The 17,717-nt window shown below is 54.2% G+C and overlaps 1 protein-coding gene and 1 long non-coding RNA gene across 2 annotated transcripts; one reads left to right on the top strand and one right to left on the bottom strand.

The window, feature by feature from the left end:
* Positions 1 to 6,187: 6,187 nt before the first annotated feature.
* LOC105738803 lies at positions 6,188 to 15,059 on the bottom strand. Its single transcript, XR_001114655.2, has 3 exons — positions 14,926 to 15,059; positions 14,540 to 14,753; positions 6,188 to 7,614 (listed from the first exon to the last, which is right to left on the bottom strand). It is a non-coding gene; the product is annotated as an uncharacterized LOC105738803 (long non-coding RNA).
* On the top strand, positions 11,336 to 16,218 carry DNAJB8 (DnaJ heat shock protein family (Hsp40) member B8). The gene is made up of 3 exons (XM_003279892.3): positions 11,336 to 11,969; positions 13,148 to 13,308; positions 14,543 to 16,218. The coding sequence occupies exon 3, from the start codon at positions 15,408 to 15,410 to the stop codon at positions 16,104 to 16,106; it is 699 nt and encodes a 232-aa protein (XP_003279940.1). The 5' UTR covers positions 11,336 to 11,969; positions 13,148 to 13,308; positions 14,543 to 15,407; the 3' UTR covers positions 16,107 to 16,218.
* The last annotated feature ends 1,499 nt before the right edge of the window (positions 16,219 to 17,717 follow it).

The raw sequence follows: 17,717 nt of genomic DNA, 5'->3' as shown, positions 1-17,717 counted from the left end.
TGACCAATGTCCCTGATCATAGGATCCTCTCCCCATCAAATTTCCTATCAATGTAGTCACTAGTGTTTCTGGTTCTCAATACCCCTGATTGCTCAACACTGATCATCAAGATCTCTTATCACCAATGTCTCTGATGCCCAACATCAGTGATTACTGAATCGTCTTCAAAGTCTCTGCTGACCAATGTCCCTGTTTTCCAAAGTCCCTTATACCTCTGATCACTGACCTCCCTGGCCATTGATATCCCTGGTCATCAGAATACCCAGTCACCAATGTCTCTGATCACCAAATTCTCTAATCATTGATGCCTCTGTTCACCAGTGCCCTTGATCCCTAATGGTCTGCACTTGGTTCTCTTCACCAAGATCTCTGGACCCCATGTCTCCTGCACCAGGAGGTGACTGGTGACTGGTCACTAATATCTCGTATACCTTTGGCCACCAAGGACACGGACACCCAATGCTTTCCCCACTAATGCTCCCAGTCACTCACAGCCGAAGCCATCCAAACCCCTGATCAATGATTGATGACATATTTGTTCAATGATAATTCTGGGTTGCCAAGACCCCTGAACACTGGCTTCTGAGGGCCAGCGTGTGACACACCCCTCCCTGACCAGGTTGTGTTTGATGGACATCATCTCTGGCTGACTCCACTGTCCCTAATGAAAAATCACTCTGATTGTACATTCCTGGTCAGCCATGGCTTCTCTTCACCTTAGTTGTCATCATCTTTGACCACCAGGATCTTTATTCACCAGGGTCCCTGAAGACTGCTATTTCTGATTGCCACCACCATCCTTGTTCCTTGACAGCCCTGATGTCTACCTGGTCCAGGAGATTTTCCTTTAATTCTTTCCAATACCAGGTTGCTGACACTGGGAGTTCCCTCGCTTAGAGCTGGGTGGGCCAAAGTACCAGGAAGATCAGCACCTTGTCCCAGCTGTCCCAGCCCATTAAGATAGACTCTGACCTCCAGACTCTGCCCTGGTGTGCCACCAGTACCCCCTCCTGTCCTTTCCTGTGAAGTTGACACTGAGTACAGAAAGGAGCCAGCCTGCGGCTTGGCAGGGTAGGCATGTGCCTCCTACCTGATGCATAGTGGCCCTGGGTCCCCCTGGCCTCCACCCCCTACAACTCCAGAGCAGGAGGCCTCCTCTCCTCTTGCCAGCTGTTGCCACAGTGAGGGCAGGGTTGGTTCTCTCTCCTATGCCTCTGGATCGTGACGGCAGGATTGTATGTTTCTGCCATCGGGTGTTCACGTGTGCACAGCCTGTTGAACATCTCTTGTATGCCATGCACTGTTGTAGGCATGGGGCTACAGCAGGGAATAAAGCAAACAAGAACCTGTCCTCAAGGAGCTTACATTCCAGGCATGAAGCATAAATAATAACTCTACTTGGCCTCTGGCGAACCATCCTACTTGCTTGGCCCAAAGTCCAGAACCCAGAGCCAGCCCTGGACTGCAGAGCTTAGAGTCAAGAACCCGCAGCCTAGATTGATCCCCAAACCAGGAACCATAGCCCTAGGCCCCAGAACTCAGGAACCAGAGCCCAAAACATACAGTCCAGAGCATGGACCCTTCAACCCAGAACCTGCAGCTTGGGGCTGAGAGCTCAGAACTTACAAAGACCTCTAAGACGGGGGCCCAGAGCCCAGACCTCAGAATCGAGTTCTTAGAACACAAAGCCCAGAATCTGGGGCCGTGAGTGTGGAACCCCAAATCTACAACCTAGAGCTTGGAACTCAGAACCCATAACTCGGCATTAAGAACATGCAGCCTTGGGCCTAGAATCTAGGTCCCAGAACCTAGAACCCCATATCCGAACCTAGAACTTGGCTCAGGACTTAAAGGCCAGAATCCAGACCCATAACCCAGAAAAGCCATCAAAAGAGGCCTCCTTGTTTCTCTGTTGTGCCCCCGGCTTATTTCCTTCCTCCTGTCAACCAGCACTTTTGGAGCACACAGTGCCAGGTGCTGTCATGAGTGCTGGGAGGTGGCTAGCCAGCAGAAACAAGCAGAGAGGATCCCCTCGTCCCATGACGTCAGCTGCAAGAGAGCAGGGGCTGTGTCTGGTCACTCTTGTGTCCCCTGTGCCCCCAATGGCTGGTGTTAGGTGCTCCCCAGCCCTCTGTAGACTAGATCTATTCACTTTCCCACAAATGTTCATCAGCCTCGTTTGTTCTTGGTGTTGGGTGGGGAATAACACACACAGAGACTCTTGATCCTATGACAAGCTCTCTCTACTCACTACCAGGAAACTCTCGGAAAGCAGGAGCTGTTTCTTTTTTCTTTCTTCCTTTTTGGAGACAGGGTCTCACTCTGTCACCCAGGCTGGAGTGCAGACGTGCGATCATAGCTCACTGCAGCCTCAAATTTCTGGGCTCAAGCCATCCTCCCACATAGCTAGGACTGTAGGTGCGTACCGTCATGCCCAGCTAATTAAAAAAAGAATTTTTTTTTTTCTTGTAAAGACAGGATCTTACTATGTTGCCCCAGCTAGTCTCAAACTCCTGGGCTCAAGTGAACCGCCTGCCTTGGCCTCCTAAAGTGCTGGGATTACAGGCGTGAGCCACCGCACCTGAATTGCAGGGGCTGTTTCTCACAAGGAGGCAGCAGCCAGAGCTGGGGGAGGCTGGGGGGTGGTGTTGACTAGAGATGGGGATGAGAGCCTCAGATTCAAGTCCCAGCAAGTCACTTCGGAGCAAAGAACCAAGGCTCAGGGGCTGCAGTTTACAGCTTCTCTTCCCTCCTTCATAAAACAATTCACTTCTAACAGTGACTCCTGCCTCCTCGAGTCACTGTGTATGGTAAACAGTTTGAATTTTGTGGCCACAAAGTGCCCAGGCATGGCCAGGCATGCAGGCCAGGAGCTGCAAGTGGCCGTCTTGAGTGGGTCAGGGTAGCCTTGATGATTCCCCAGGGCCTGGTGCCAGGGTGGCCAGGTGGGTTGGCCTTCTTCCCTCTGTTTGCGCCCTGGTGGGGCTGCCGGCCATGGACTCAGCTCGGTTTGCCTGGCCCCTTCTTCCCTGCCTTGCATAGGGACACTTCCAGGCCTGGCTTTGACACCCATTTGTCGGAAGAAACCAAGTGCCCTTTGCAACTCTTAGGGAGCAGTGCTGTTCTTCCCCACAGCACCTCCTGCCCCCCGGTGACCCAGTGCTAGGATGGTGAAAGGGCCCTCAGGGCCACAGAAATGGACACTGCCCTTGGGGAATGCCTGCCATCTGCTTGATACAGGGACAGAATCACCTGAGCAGCGGGAAAGATGAGGGGCAGCAGGGGAGGAGGTGGGTAGATCCTAAATGAATTATCATACAGGATGGTTTGATCAAAACTCTGCTGGGTTTTTTTTTTAAAGGCAAAATGACAAATGATTCCAAACTTTATCTGGAAAAACTAATAAGATCCGCAGAAGAAGTCAAAAATTAGGAAAAATAAAATGAGGGGTGTGTGTGTGTGTGTGTGTGAGAGAGAGAGAGAGAGAGAGAAATGCTTTCTGATATTAAACAAGATTCTATTATCACAATCGTTCAAACCTTGTGGTTCTGCTGTAAGAATAAACAGATCAATGGTACAGACTCAGTAAACCCGCAACAGACCCTATTATTTACAAGATAATGGGTGATAAAGGAGGTGTCCTGAATCAATGCAAAGGTGGAGGGTTACTCAATCCAGTGCTGTTGGAACAACTAGCTGGTTAGCATCTCACTTGGTGAACATGACTGTTCTGTCCAGACAGCAGGCAAGTGTGTGTGGGCAGCATGAGGCTTTACAAAGTGTGAATGAGTTGCAAATGATTTCGAATTAGGAGATTCACATAACAAGCTGTGGAAGGAAACAGGCAGAAGGATACACAAGAGGTCATCCCCAATAGCAATGTGAATCCACAGCCACTAGACATCCCGACGGGTGTTGAGTCTCACAAATGATCAGATCCATGCCCATTCTACATGGGACACCACTTCCCCCCCTCAGCAGAAATGGAAAAGACTGGGCAGGTGTGGAGAAGCAGCCTGGAGATGCCTGTATGGGCAGAAATGATCTAGGTTTTGCATGCTCTCTGGCCCAGCGAGCCTGTTCTTGTACATCTCACAAAAACACTAGGATACGTGAAAATAAGCAAGCTGGAAAACAACATGTAAAGCGGACTCCGTTTTTGTTTTTAAAATATTTGTGTAGAGATTGAAAAACACCTGGGGAGACATGTACCTGGATGGTGATAGTTGTTAGTTCTGAGAAGTGTGCTGCAGACCCGGGGTGCGGAGGGGGCACTTTTCCCTTTATGACTGTGGGCTGTTGTTTTGATATGTTCTGAGTATATGCCACTTGTGTAATTTAAAACATAGTCATTCACAGCAACCTGTCTTCTCTGCCTTGTTCCTAGCTGGTCTCTCTCCCTGGGATGTTCTATCCTTCAGTTCAGCCTGGAGAATTTTCTTCACGCTTCAAAACGCTGATCGAGGATCCTAGGAAAGCTTTATCTGAGTTCTTTCCCTGGGGCCCTTCAGGGCCTCCCTGGTCCCTAACCAAGGTTACTCAGGGTAAAGCCCCATCCGAAGGACAGACCTGACTCCCCCTTGCTGTGCAGCTTTGAGCAAGTGGCTTGGGCTCTCTGAACCCCGGCTCCTCATCAGTCAAACAAGACCACATCTTGCAGTGTTGTTGGAAGGATCATACAAGGAAGACGGAAGGTCTTGGAAAGGCCAGCCAGCAAGGAGACCCTTCTAATGCCATTTTATTCCTCCACTCTAGGCTCATCCTGGGTAGCCCAATGGGCTTCAGACTGAGCCCCCAAACCCACCTCCAATCTTAGAAGACCAGGGTGTTTGGGGACCCTGGGCAAACTGCCCGCCCATTCTGTTCCTCCTTCTCCCACAGAACCAAAAGCTGCCAGGGCCAGAGGGAGTGCCAGCGGGGTGCCCTAGGCTATTTGTAGGTATTCTCATGTCTCTCTCTATCCCACCCAACTCAGGGGGGGTCCTCACAGATCGTCTCTCCAGTATCACTAGGGAAACTGAGGGCTGGTGGGAGCAAGGATGGGGGAGGGTCTCAAGATCTCTCCCACTGGTATGCGGGCTGGAGTTGGGGAGCGGGCATCCCTGGAGAGGGGAGCGGCAGCTGCTCCCTCCCACAGCCCCATCTGTCCTCCTTGACCCCACCCCCAGTCCGCACTGCCAGGCTCCCCAGGGGACCCTGGGAAAATACTGCCTCTGCTCCTTCTCCCTGGCCCCTCCCCTGCCAGGTCTGGCTGTTCTGATGTTCTGATGCTGTGAGGCTGGGATCCAGGTTTCCCAGGCTTTGAGGGGATGCTGGCATGGGCCCCTCCCTTTCCTCAGAATCTAGGGATGAAGGGGACTTTCTACACACACACACACACACACACACACACACACACACCCCACCAGCCCTGACACCAGCCCATACTGCTTCCTCACCTTGGACTGCACGGCCTGTCCCCTCTCCGTTGTGCCAGCCTCCTCCTGGGCCTCCCAGCCTCCAGGCTCATGCCCTGCACTCTGTCTCTTCTTCCTGCAGGTGAGGACACCACAGGGGCTTTGCTTAACCTCTTAATTATGAAATAATTCAGTTATCTAAAAATATAGCTAATAATATAAGCAACACCATGGTAGCCTTGGTATTGATTTTCTATGCTGCATCACAAACTGCCACACACCTAGCCCCTTGAAACCACACGTGTTTAGTATCTCATGGTTTCCATGGGCCAGGATCCCAGGCATAGCTCAGCCACGGCCTCTGCCCAGGCCCTCACCAGGCTGCAGTCCCCCTGCTGACCTGGGCTGGCTTCTCATCAGAGGCTCAACTAGGAAAGGATCTGCATCTCAGCCCCCGCCAGGTTACTGGCAGAGCTCCCCTCCCTGCAGCTGCAGGAGTCTCGGCAGCTCACTCCTGCACAGTGCGCAGCTGACGGAGGCGTCAAGAGAGCTGGTGAAGCGCAGCCCCAGTAGCATTCCCCTGCCTTGCGTATGCTATTGGCTGCATGCAGCTCATGTTCCTGCTCACTCTCCAGGGCATGAGCTCCAGCAGTTAGGAGAGTGGAGGCAGTGTCAAGTCCCTCTGATACTCTCCCCAGCACAGCTTGAGGGAAACACTACAGAGATCATGGAACGCTCTTGACCTTGTTGTCCCCTTGCCCCGCCTCCAGAGGTAGCCAGGGCTTCATTTTCCCATGCATGTTGTTATACTTTTACTCTATATGTATAAATCCTTAATGCACTATTCTGCATGTTTGTACGTTTTCTATAAATGGTGTCACAATGATGCTTTCAATGACTGGTTTGTGTTGCTCACTGCCGTGCTGGGGCTGCTCCTCCATGCTCACGTGTGGAGTCAGTTTCTTCGTTCTCACTGCAGTGTCATAGTCCCCCGTGCAGCTGTAACACAATATATTTGCTCATTCTCCTTAAGATGGACATTTCGGTCACTCCTGTCTGTCACTACCATGAACAGTGCAGCAATGAGTGAGGGTTTCCCTGGGGGCATAAGCCTTAGAAGGATTTTCCAGATTGGTTGTTCCAATGTATGTTCCCACCAGCAGGGTGTGGGAATTTCAGTTGCTCCATTTCCTTGCCAACACTTGGCAATGTCAAACTGACATTTTTACCAATTTCGTGGGTATAAAACTGAATCTCATTGCTGTTGAGGGATCTTTCTAGAGTATGCTATAGCTCCCATTTCCCCTTGCTTTAATTCTTCTCAAGGTCTCCCCCTCCCAGGACACAATCCATGCTCTGTGGCCTGGGGTCTGAGCCCTGCCTTGTGCAGCCCCTGCCCCTCTCTGGGCTCTATTCCCATCATCCCTTTGGTCCCAGGTGCAGTCGACTACAGATGCCTGCTCTCTTTCCACAGAGCCACTGAGCCTGGTACATGCTGTTCCCTTTGCATGGAACCACTCCCACGTTACAAGGCTCCTGCTTTATTAAGAAATAAATCACCAAACAGGTCACCTGTGTGTTTTAAATATTCACATTGAAGACATTAATGTCTTTGGTGCATCAAAAAGACATTGCATTATAATTGCGCTTGTCAAGTGATAATTTCAGGGCTTAGAACAGAGTTCTCAACCTTAGTGCTGTTGACATTTGGGGCTGGATGATTCTTTGTGATGGAGACTATCCTGTGCACTAGACAGGGATGTTCAGCAGCAGCCCTGCCTGGTCTCCACCCAGGAGATGCCAGTAGCAACTCCTCCAGTCATTGCCAAATGTCCCCTAGGGAGGGAGGACTGTCCCTGTTGGGAACCACTGATTTAGGAGATGAACTCCTCATGCGCCCAGGACGGGGTGGTCGGCAATGGGCACATGATCATAGCCATGTGATGAACACCTTCTTCCCACCTTGAAATGTTCCATGACTGAATGAACTACCTCCCTGGGGAAGGATGTCCAGTGTCGACATCCAAGACCCTTCATGTGTGTGAGGCCGACCCTGCTGGAACCTCCCTCTCCAAGCCCTGCCAAGGCGTCACCTCCTGTGACCAGCCTTCCCAGACGCCCCAGACAGTGTTACCTCTCTTTCCAGCGAGTGTTGCAGCTGCATTCGCACACTGGTGCGTGTCTGCTCCTTCTCCCAGAGCCTGGGGTTGGGAGTTCCCTGCATGGGAGGACAGGGGTGATGCTGCTGAATTCAACTGTTTCCAGCCCCCACTCAGACCAGCGCAGGGAAGAATTGTGAATCTGAATTGTTGACTGCATAGGAGCTGCCCAGGCCCTTTGCTAGCAGTCCTAGACACAGCAGGGCTACAGGCCTCATGGAGGGCCTGTGTGCACATGTGTGACCATGCGTACAGGTGTGCTCACATGTATGGGGGCGTGGGTAACTGAGCATGCCTGCGGAAGTGTGGGGCACCCAATCTGACCTCCCTAAGAGCCCCAGCTTCCTGTAAGCCCCCGTCTTGCTCTGTTTTCTCTCACGGCATCTATGACACCTGCCATCATGTTAAATGTTCATGCATTATCAGTTTCTCCTATCTCCCCAACTGCATGTCAGCATCATAAGGGCAAGGCTTTGTCTGGTGCCTTCACTGACATATGGACCCCAGACCCAGGGAAGTGCCTGGTACACAGCACGTGTATGGACAAGTACTCAGGAAACATGTGTGGGTGGCTGGGTGTGCGAATGGCTGGGTGTGTGGGTGGCTGGGTGGCTGGGTGTGCAGGTGGCTGGGTGGGTGGGTGGCTGGGTGTGTGAATGGCTGGGTGTGTGGGTGGCTGGGTGGGTGGGTGTGCAGGTGGCTGGGTGGGTGGGTGGCTGGGTGTGTGAATGGCTGGGTATGTGGGTGGCTGGGTGGCTGGGTGTATGAGTGGCTGGGTGGCTGGGTGTGTGGGTGCCTGGGTGTATGAGTGGCTGGGTGGCTGGGTGTGTGGGTGGCTGGGTGTGTGGGTGGCTGGGTGTGTGAGTGGCTGGGTGGGTGAGTGACTGGGTGGGTGGGTGGCTGGGTGAGTGAGTGGCTGGGTGGGTGGGTGGGTGGGTGGCTGGGTGTGTGGGTGGGTGGCTGGGTGGCTGAGTGGCTGGGTGGCTAGGTGTGTGGGTGGCTGGGTGGCTGGGTGTGTGGGTGGGTGGGTGGCTGGGTGGCTGGGTGTGTGGGTGGGTGGGTAGGTGGCTGAGTGGCTGGGTGGCTAGGCATGTGGGTGGCTGGGTGGGTGAGTGGCTGGGTATGTGAGTGGCTGGGTGGCTAGGCATGTGGGTGGCTGGGTGGGTGAGTGGCTGGGTATGTGAGTGGCTGGGTGTGTGGGTGGCTGGGTATGCGTGTGGCCAGGTGGGTGGATTGATGGGTGTGTGCATGGGGAGATGGGTGGCTATCTGCTGGTGTAGATGTGTGCATATGCATCCACGCCTTTACTCTGGAAGATACTTCAGGCTTTTTTGTTTTATACTGTTTCCAGAAAGACCCCGGAAACTCCACACCCCAGAAACTGCAGAGCCCCGAGGGTGAAGGGAAAGGCTCTGGGGGTTGGATCCTCCTGGAGGCTTCGAGTGACTGAGGAACTCAGAGTCACAGCCCTGCCTAGGGTTGCTCTATGCCAAGGGGGCTGGGGGCTGGGACCCTGGAGGAGGGGAGCTGCCCTAACTGGCTGAAGCAACTTGGAACTCAGAGGGCCCTGCAAATGATGCCTTCACTCAGGCAGCAAATCCCTACTTGGGGCTAGATCTGAGCCTCCAGAGACCACATGGGCCACCACCAGAAAGGGTGCACCTGGGTTGGGATGGCAGGGAAGGAATCTGGGGAACCCAGTGGGCACCTGTCATCATTGGCTTGGAGGACTGGGCAGGAAGGCTGCCTAAAGAGGTCTGAGGGCAGAGCTGAGATCGCCCTGGCACCACTGGCAAGGATGTGAGCTCACTGGCCCTTCTACGGTTGCGTAGCCCACCGCCTTCCCACCCCATCAGCCGCCAATCTGCATGTAAGCCTGCCATGGGCCTGTCTGCCTACCTTGCCTTCCACTGGCTCACCAAGCAGGCTGCCCTTTCATCTGTCTCTGCCTACCCGTTATCGACACTGCCAGGATGCCAGCACACGCACACACAGCTCCTTCTCCATTCTGAGCTCCTCACAGTAACCCTGTGAGAGGGGACCATCATTACTCCCCTTTTACAGATGAGATGAGGACACTGGGGCACAGCCAGGTTATGTGACCTCCCCAAGGACATGTGGCTGGGGAGTGGCAGTGCTGGGGTTGGAACCCGGGCTGTGTCACCTGACAGGCTGAGCTCTTCCCCACTGTGGGATCTGCCCCTTGGCCCGTCTGTCTGTCCATCCGCCCATCCACTCTGTGACTGCCCACTGTTCACCCCTTTCACTTGCCTGCCACTCTGTCCATCCAGCCGCCCGTCCATCCATCCATCGCTGTCGCCCATCCATCCTGGAGCTAATGCAGTTAGAGGACCAGGGGCCCTGAGGGGAGAGAAGGCCCCAAACTGCCCATCTGGCCGGGCCAGGGTGGCCGGGGGTGGGGTGGGCTGCCCAGGCCAGGCAGGGCTGCAGGGGGCTGGAGGGAATTAGCTGAGTGGCTGCCAGGATCATCTAATTAGGAACTCTAGTGATAAGCAGATAGGATCGGGGGTGATTAGAATCCTTTTAAAAAGCCACTCCATTAATTACAGAGACAGAGAGGGGCCTCTGGCTGCTCCGAATACCAATTGGCTGCTTAATCGGCTCCATCAGCTCACCCTGGGGAGACCTTCCTGGTACTGCTGTGTGACCTTGGGTGTGCCCTGCCCTCTCTGGGCCTCACTTGGTCGCTGAAGGTCCTTCTCTCCCTGGCCATGGCTCGGGGTTGGCTTTAGGGTGGGCCTGAGATGAGGGACATGGGACATCAGAGGCCAGGAAGACTAGGCTGGCTCCCCAGAGAGGGCAAAGCCCCAAAAGCACCCACTGGTGAATGAGGACAGAGAGGCTTGAAGAGGGAAGGTGGCCTAAAAGAATTGAGGGTGGAGCGTGTGGGGCGTAAGTGTGCACTCATGCCTGTGTGTCCCTGTCCCTCCAGCAGGCCCTGTGGAGGCCTCAGAGCCCCTGTTACTCCCCATTGGCTCCCCAAAAACTGGCGTGGAAGGAGACTAGCCTGAACCCTTTGCAGAAGGGAAACTCCTCTGCACACTGCCCGGCTCCACGGTCCACAGCTCCCTTCGTGGGGAGCTCCCCACAGGGGCCTCCATCTCAGGATGCCATTGATGGTGAGGTGCGGGATCTGCTCCCAGGTGACACACCTGTTCCTGTAAGTCCTACCGAGTGGTCTGTTCTGTGGGCCCTAAGACAGCCCTGAATGGGCAGCAGTGAGGGGGTCTCCAGCCCTGTCTCCATCCTGGCTGACTCGCACAGACCCATCCCAGGAACAAGGGTCGGAGCAGGGCATTGGCTGGAAGAAAGTTCCCCTGGAAGTACAATGCAGACCAGAGCCAGGGTCTCCAACAAGGCAGGGAGGGCCGGGATGGGGAGGCAGCCACAGGATTCTCGGATGCCTCATCATACTAGGTCCCTTGTCTCTTAACATTGTTGTCACCACTCCCCCTCCGCTGTCCTGATTCCATTGTCATGGAAACTTCAGGCTTCACCTTTACAATGTCAGGCCACCAACACCCTCAGCAGTGTCACCATCACCATCAACACCCCAGCGTCGCATCCCCATCTCCTCTACCACTGCCACCAGCCCCACTATCACTCTCATCTCCGTCACCGTCACCATGGTGCTCTCCACCTGTGTCAGCATTGTATCACCACCACATCACTGTCACCACACTTCCTCTACCTCCATCTCCACCCACCATCCCATCTGTGACATCACCTTATCAGCTCTGCCACCAGTATCACCACTCCCACCGCCTTTGCCATCACCACCGTCATTGCCCCCTCTACTACCACCACCATCACCACCACTGGGTCTGCCTCAGCCAGACCCACCACTGCCTCTAATTAGACTGCCACCATCATCACTGCCACCACCACTGCCCCTCCAATGCCTTCCTGATGTCACCATCTGCTTCCTCTCTGCTATCCTCACACCCACCTCCATCACAACCACCACCTTCATCTGAGCTGCCATCACCCTCACAGTACACAGCCCTCAAATGTGTACCAAGGAGGAGGACATTTACTACATGCTGCACCCTGAACAGTCTGGGACCAGCGGTCAGGGAACAAGGAATCGAGATGCTCACCTGCAGCTCCCAGGTGAGCGGCTCTCTAGAGCTTGCCTGGGAGCTGCTGAGGAGCTCACGGTATTCCAGGAAGCTCCCCATCCATGCCTCAGCCTATAGCTCGGAAGCAGGGGCTTCGCAGAAGATTGCCCCGAGCTATTGCAAAGCTTACCGTTGTCATCTGCCTGCAACGGCCTCTCATTTCCACTCTCCAAATCTTGTGTATTGGCAGGCTCTAATCTGGAATTATACTGGTGATGGGATTCTGGAAAATCCCTCAGATTTCTCCAGGATGCAAGGAGACCATGGAAGAGGTTGGGGTAATGCCAAGTTAGCAACAGAAAATACAGAGCCCCACACCTCAGTGCCATTACCATTGCCATCGGCACTCACAACAGCATGTCCATCACTGTATCCTTCTCACCACTCAGCACCCCCCTCTACCATTGCCTCTTCCACAAACACTCTCACCACCATCCTCCATTAATAGCACAATTCCTGCCTCCTACCCCATCACCACCACTGGCTTCCCTGGCACCAGCAGCACCGACACTGCTGCCAGAAGAGCCATCGTTACCACCCCCGCTGTCAGTCCCACCATGAGCATCTGGCATATGTTGGAGAACTGCTCACTCCCTCTTTCCCATGGGAATCTCAGGCCTCTCTTCCTATTGCCCTTTGATTTACAGAACCTTCCTGAAGGAAACATTCTTTGCCCCATGGATACTGGCCTTGACCATGGGATGCAGCAAGAGTACCACACATCATGGCCCAACAGAAGCTTTCAGAGGCAGCCCAAGTTCCTGCTGGCTCTGAGTGGCACCGTCATGAGAGAGGGGTGTGCGAGTCAGAGCTGCTCCTCCAGCCTGGGACCCACAGTGAGAAGCTATGGGAGGCGGGGCCCTGGCAGCTGCCTGTAGGCACCAGTGAGCGAAGTGGGGGGAACTAGATATTTGTCGTGAGCCACTGAGAGGTGGAAGCTGTCACTGTGACATAGCCAAACAAGATACAACCTCTGCTACCTCCACCATCTTCACCTTCATCATCACCATTACTGTCACCACTGCCAACCACACCAATGGCTCACTAGGAGCCATTCCCATCACCTCCTCATCATACCTGCACCATCACTGCCAACCACAACACAGGCTCACTATTACCATCTCCTCTGGCATGACCATCCACCACCACCACTACCATCATCAATTACTCTCAAGCACAAGCCTTCCTGCTGTCACCACCAGCATCACCAGCATCATGATCAACTCCACCATCACCCATAATTACTCTCCCTCTCACCCCAACCATGACCATTACCTCCACATCAACACTGCTCCCATGGTCACCTCTACTATTTAATGACACCTTATCCATCTCCATGGACACCCACCGTGCCTCTGCTCATCGACACCACAGTCAACAGCAGTGCCTTTCCCACTGCCACCGCCATCATGGAGAACTGTGCAGGGCAAGCATCTTTCTCCTGCCCCAGGGACAAGCCTGCAAGGGACAGCAGGTGCTAACTGCTAACAGAGACATAGTGACAAAAATCCAGCCACAGAGGCAAAGAATCAGGTTCATCTGTAGCTACATCCAGTGGAGAAGTTCTGCTCTTCAACTCCACTGCTAAGCCACATGTGTCAGCAGGTGTAGGTGGGTGGATGCCCGGCACGGGGGTGCGAGTCATGCTTTTGATAAGCTGCATGGAGAGACAGCGATGGTCACTGGAGGCTGGGTTTATGAAGTGTCTCTACAGTCTGTCTCCATTCCTCTTGGCATTTGGGATTGGTTAGAACACACACTGTCCCCTGCTAGGAGCCTGAAACCTAGCACCCATGAGCACTGAAAGAAATGAGAGAGAGGGAGGATAATAGAAAGGGATAAAGACTAGAAAAAGGAAGAGGAGGAAGAAGGGAGGAATGAAGGAAGGAAAGAAGCCAGGAGTGAAGAAGGGAGGAAAGGGAGAAGGGATAAGGGGAGGGAGGAAGGGAAGAAAGAAGGAAGGAAGGAAGGAGAAAGGGAGGAAGGAAGGAAGGAGGGAAGGAAGGAAGGAAGGGGGAAATGAAGGAAGGAGGGGGAAAGGGAGGGAGGGAGGAAGAAAGGAGGGAAGGAGTAGGAAAGGGAGGGAGGGAGGAGGGAAGGAAGGCAAGGAAGGGAAGGGAAGGGAAGGGAAAGAAGGAGGGAGGGAGGGAAGGAGGAAGGGAGGAAGGAAAGAAGGAAGGAAGGAAGGAAAGAAGGCAGGCAGGCAGGCAGTCTATCTTTAGTTAAGACTTGGTGACCCAATCATCTAGACTCTTTATTGGTGTGGTTAGTAGGTGGTTTAGCATGGTTTTGATCTTAATTGGAGTGGGGTGAGGGGAAGGTAGGAACAGATATTAATTAGTATTGTGAATTGCTGTTTCTATATATGATCCAACACCAGAACAAGAATTACAGGAATATAAATGCTTAAGAATATTTGGTTACCTCACTCACCTGATTAGTTTTCTAGGGCTGTTACAAATTATTACAAACTAGGTAGCTCAATACAAAAGAAATCTCTTCCCCCAGTTCTGGAGGCCAGAGGTCTGAAATCGAGGTGTTATTGGGGCCGCACTCCCTCTGGAGGCTGCAGGGAGAACCCTCCCGGCCCCCAGCTTCTGGCTGTGTCAGTGTCCACCTCCTGTAAGGACATGTGTCACTGGATTTAGAGCCCACTCAGATAATCCAGGATGATCTCATCTCGACATCCTTAATTTAATTACATCCGAAAAGATCCTTTTTCCAAATAAACTCACATTCAGAGGTTCCAAGGATCAGGACAGGGACATAGCATTTTGGGGGCCACCATTCAACCCACTACACTCAGTAATCAATATTCATCATCAATCCCTATTTTTCTTACCAGAATTGAGTGGAACACTTCTTTGGATTTGCTGTCCGCTGCAGCCTTGGCCCTGGTTTTACACCCCCTCCCTCACTGACTTGCTGTGTGACCTTGAGCGCTGCATGTCTCTGAGCCTCGTTCATCCAAGTGTTTACCGATGGCCCTCGTGTGCCAGCCACTGTCCTAGACAGGGACAGACTTTCCTGCCTTTGTGGAGCTTACCACGGAAGACCTGGCCAGATAATGGTCACAAGAAAAGCAGGCTCTTGTCCCCACCCCAGCCTGCGTGAACCCCACCTTGGCCTCCTCTTGCCTCAGCTGCTGCCCAGCCATCGGCTGAGTGGACATACCCAGGAGGCCCTTGCCAGCCTCCCCCACCATGGCCACGGACCTTTGTCACCCACCAAGGCTGGAATCCCACGGCTGATCCTGCTTCTGCCCTTTGGCTCCCAGGACTCAGCCCACACCACCTGGGTCACAGAGCATCCCATTCCCACGCACCGTTGTGGCCACCTCACCAACAGGGGCAGGCCCATATGCCCAGCTTTGCCTGGTGCAGAGCTGGGGGCAGGGGTATGCCTCGCCCCGGGAGCTGATGTCATAAAGGGAGCTCTGGAGGGCAGCCCATCCCGGCCTGGCCCCACAGCGGCAGTGTCCCTCCCCTCCCCCCACTCCTCTCAGTGTGGGCCCCTCCAGTCCCTGAGAACTGGTACTATGAAAAGGTGAACTCCTGGGCAGAATCTTGCCTGGAGCTTACTGAGTCCAGCCAGGCCCCTGCTGAAGGGCCCCAGATCACTGGCCACTTCTCCCCCGTCCATCTGACCAGCTGGGCCCCTGAGCCCACCTGGCCTCCACGTCCCCTCTCCTCTCACCCACACCCCTGGCCATGGCTAACTACTACGAAGTGCTGGGCGTGCAGGCCAGCGCTTCCCTGGAGGACATCAAGAAAGCCTACCGCAAGCTGGCCCTTCGTTGGCACCCCGACAAGAACCCTGACAATAAGGAGGAGGCGGAGAAGAAGTTCAAGCAGGTGTCTGAGGCCTATGAGGTCCTGTCTGACTCCAAGAAGCGCTCCCTGTACGACCGCGCCGGCAGTGACAGCTGGCGGGCTGGCGGTGGGGCCAGCACGCCCTACCGCAGCCCCTTTGACACTGGCTACATCTTCCGTAACCCTGAGGACATCTTCCGGGAGTTTTTCGGTGGCCTGGACCCCTTCTCCTTTGAGTTCTGGGACAGCCCATTCAATAGTGACCATGGTGGCCGAGGCCATGGCCTGAGAGGGGCCTTCTCGGAGGGCCTTGGAGAATTCCCGGCCTTCATGGAGGCCTTCTCATCCTTCAACGTGCTGGGCCGCAGCGGGGGCAGCCACACCACCTTCTCGTCCACCTCCTTCGGGGGCTCCAGCTCTGGCAGCTCGGGGTTCAAGTCGGTGATGTCGTCCACCGAGATGATCAATGGCCACAAGGTCACCACCAAGCGCATCGTGGAGAACGGGCAGGAGCGTGTGGAGGTGGAGGAGGACGGGCAGCTCAAGTCGGTGACTGTGAATGGTAAGGAGCAGCTCAGATGGATGGACAGCAAGTAGGCACCGGCCACCCGGCCCTGCCTTCCCACCGCCACCACTGTGCACGGGGCAGCAAACACACGGGGCCGCAGACATAGCCCGATGGTTAATAAATGTGCCAAGTGAGTTCATGGAATAGCTTTCCCAGCTTTGTGAGGACATGGGCCCAGCTCCAGCTTAGTGGACATGAAGGAGGGCGTGCGTGCTGCTTCCAGGGCCTGGGCTGTTTCCATCAGGAAGCCAGGGGTGGTGCTGCAGGGGGCCTGTCATCTCTCCCGTGCCCACCATCTGGGTAGACAAATAACGTGGCTGCCCTGTCCTGATTACCTCAAACCCAACCCTGACCCCTCTCCACTCTCTACTGCTGGCCCCTGCCATCTGCACAGGCCTTGCTGCTCCAGTTCTCAGCCTTCCCCTTTCTACCCACCCGCATAGGTTCTTCCCAGGACAGTTGTGCCAAATCCATGTTCAATTGCGTTGCCTGGTGGCTTTAAACCAGGCTCCCCCTGCTCTAAGCATAAGGACTGCACATCTCATCCTCACCGAGGGCCAGGTGGCCTGGGCCCACCCGCCTGCTCCCGGCCTTCCGTCTCTGACCTCCCACCGTGCTGGCCTCCCCAGTTGTTCCACTGCACCACACACCCTGCAGCCCCAGGGCCTTTGTACAGGCCATGCTCCCTGGCGAGTGCCCACTCATCTTCAGGCCTGGCATCCATGGGTGGGGGCAGGATCCCAGGGAGCAGGTCTCAGCCACGTGGAGCCAGAGGTTTCCCCAAGTCAGAGCTGACCTCCTTGGAGGGTGAGTGAGCTCCCCGTCATGGGAGGGTGCTGATGCTAAAAAGGAAAGGGGACTCTGTTCTGATGGCCTGAGTCCTGCTGAGTGCCAATCTTTAAAAACTATGTATTTTAAAAGTAACATTTTACTTTGAGGCTGGGTGCGATGGCTCACGCCTGTAATCCCAGCACTTTGGGAGGCTGAGGTGGGCGGATCATGAGGTCAGGAGTTTAAGACCAGCCTGGCTAACATGGTGAAACACCCATCTGTACTAAAAATAAAAAAATATACAAAAATTAGCCGGGCATGGTGGCAAGTGCCTGTAACCACAGCTACTCCAGAGGCCGAGGCAGGAGAATTGCTTAAACCCAGGGGGTGGAGGTTGCAGTGAGCTGAGATCATGCCACTGCACTCCAGTCTGGGCAACAGAGCAAGACTCCTCCTCAAAAAAAGTAACATTTTACTTTGAAACAATCTCAAACTCACAGATGTGTCAGGCACTATTAATTGGATGCAATTCAAGAAATATTGATTGAGCACCTGTTAGACACTGGGGATGCAGCAAGGAACAAAACAGGCAGACCCCTACCCTCATGAGGTTAGTATTCTAATTGAGGGAGACACATGAAAAACAGGTGTGCAGAACATGGTCCCCACTAGCAATGAACGCTGGAGAGGAAATGGGCAGGTGAGCTGACTGAGAACGGGGCTCAGGGAGTGGGCAGGGGAGTGTTGAGTCACTCAACACTCAACAGAGTGGCCTTGCTGTGTGCGGTGGCTCACGCCTGTAATCCCAGCACTTTGGGAGGCCGAGGCGGGTGGATCACGAGGTCAAGACCATCCTGGCTAACACGGTG

This window comes from Nomascus leucogenys, chromosome 21, assembly GCF_006542625.1.
Source record: "Nomascus leucogenys isolate Asia chromosome 21, Asia_NLE_v1, whole genome shotgun sequence".
NCBI classification, from domain to species: domain Eukaryota; kingdom Metazoa; phylum Chordata; class Mammalia; order Primates; family Hylobatidae; genus Nomascus; species Nomascus leucogenys.
This window is presented reverse-complemented; position numbering and strand designations above follow the sequence as displayed.

Excerpts from the sequence above, each read along its gene's own strand:
- DNAJB8 (XM_003279892.3), top strand. The coding sequence starts at position 15,408 with ATGGCTAACTACTACGAAGTGCTGGGCGTGCAGGCCAGCGCTTCCCTG.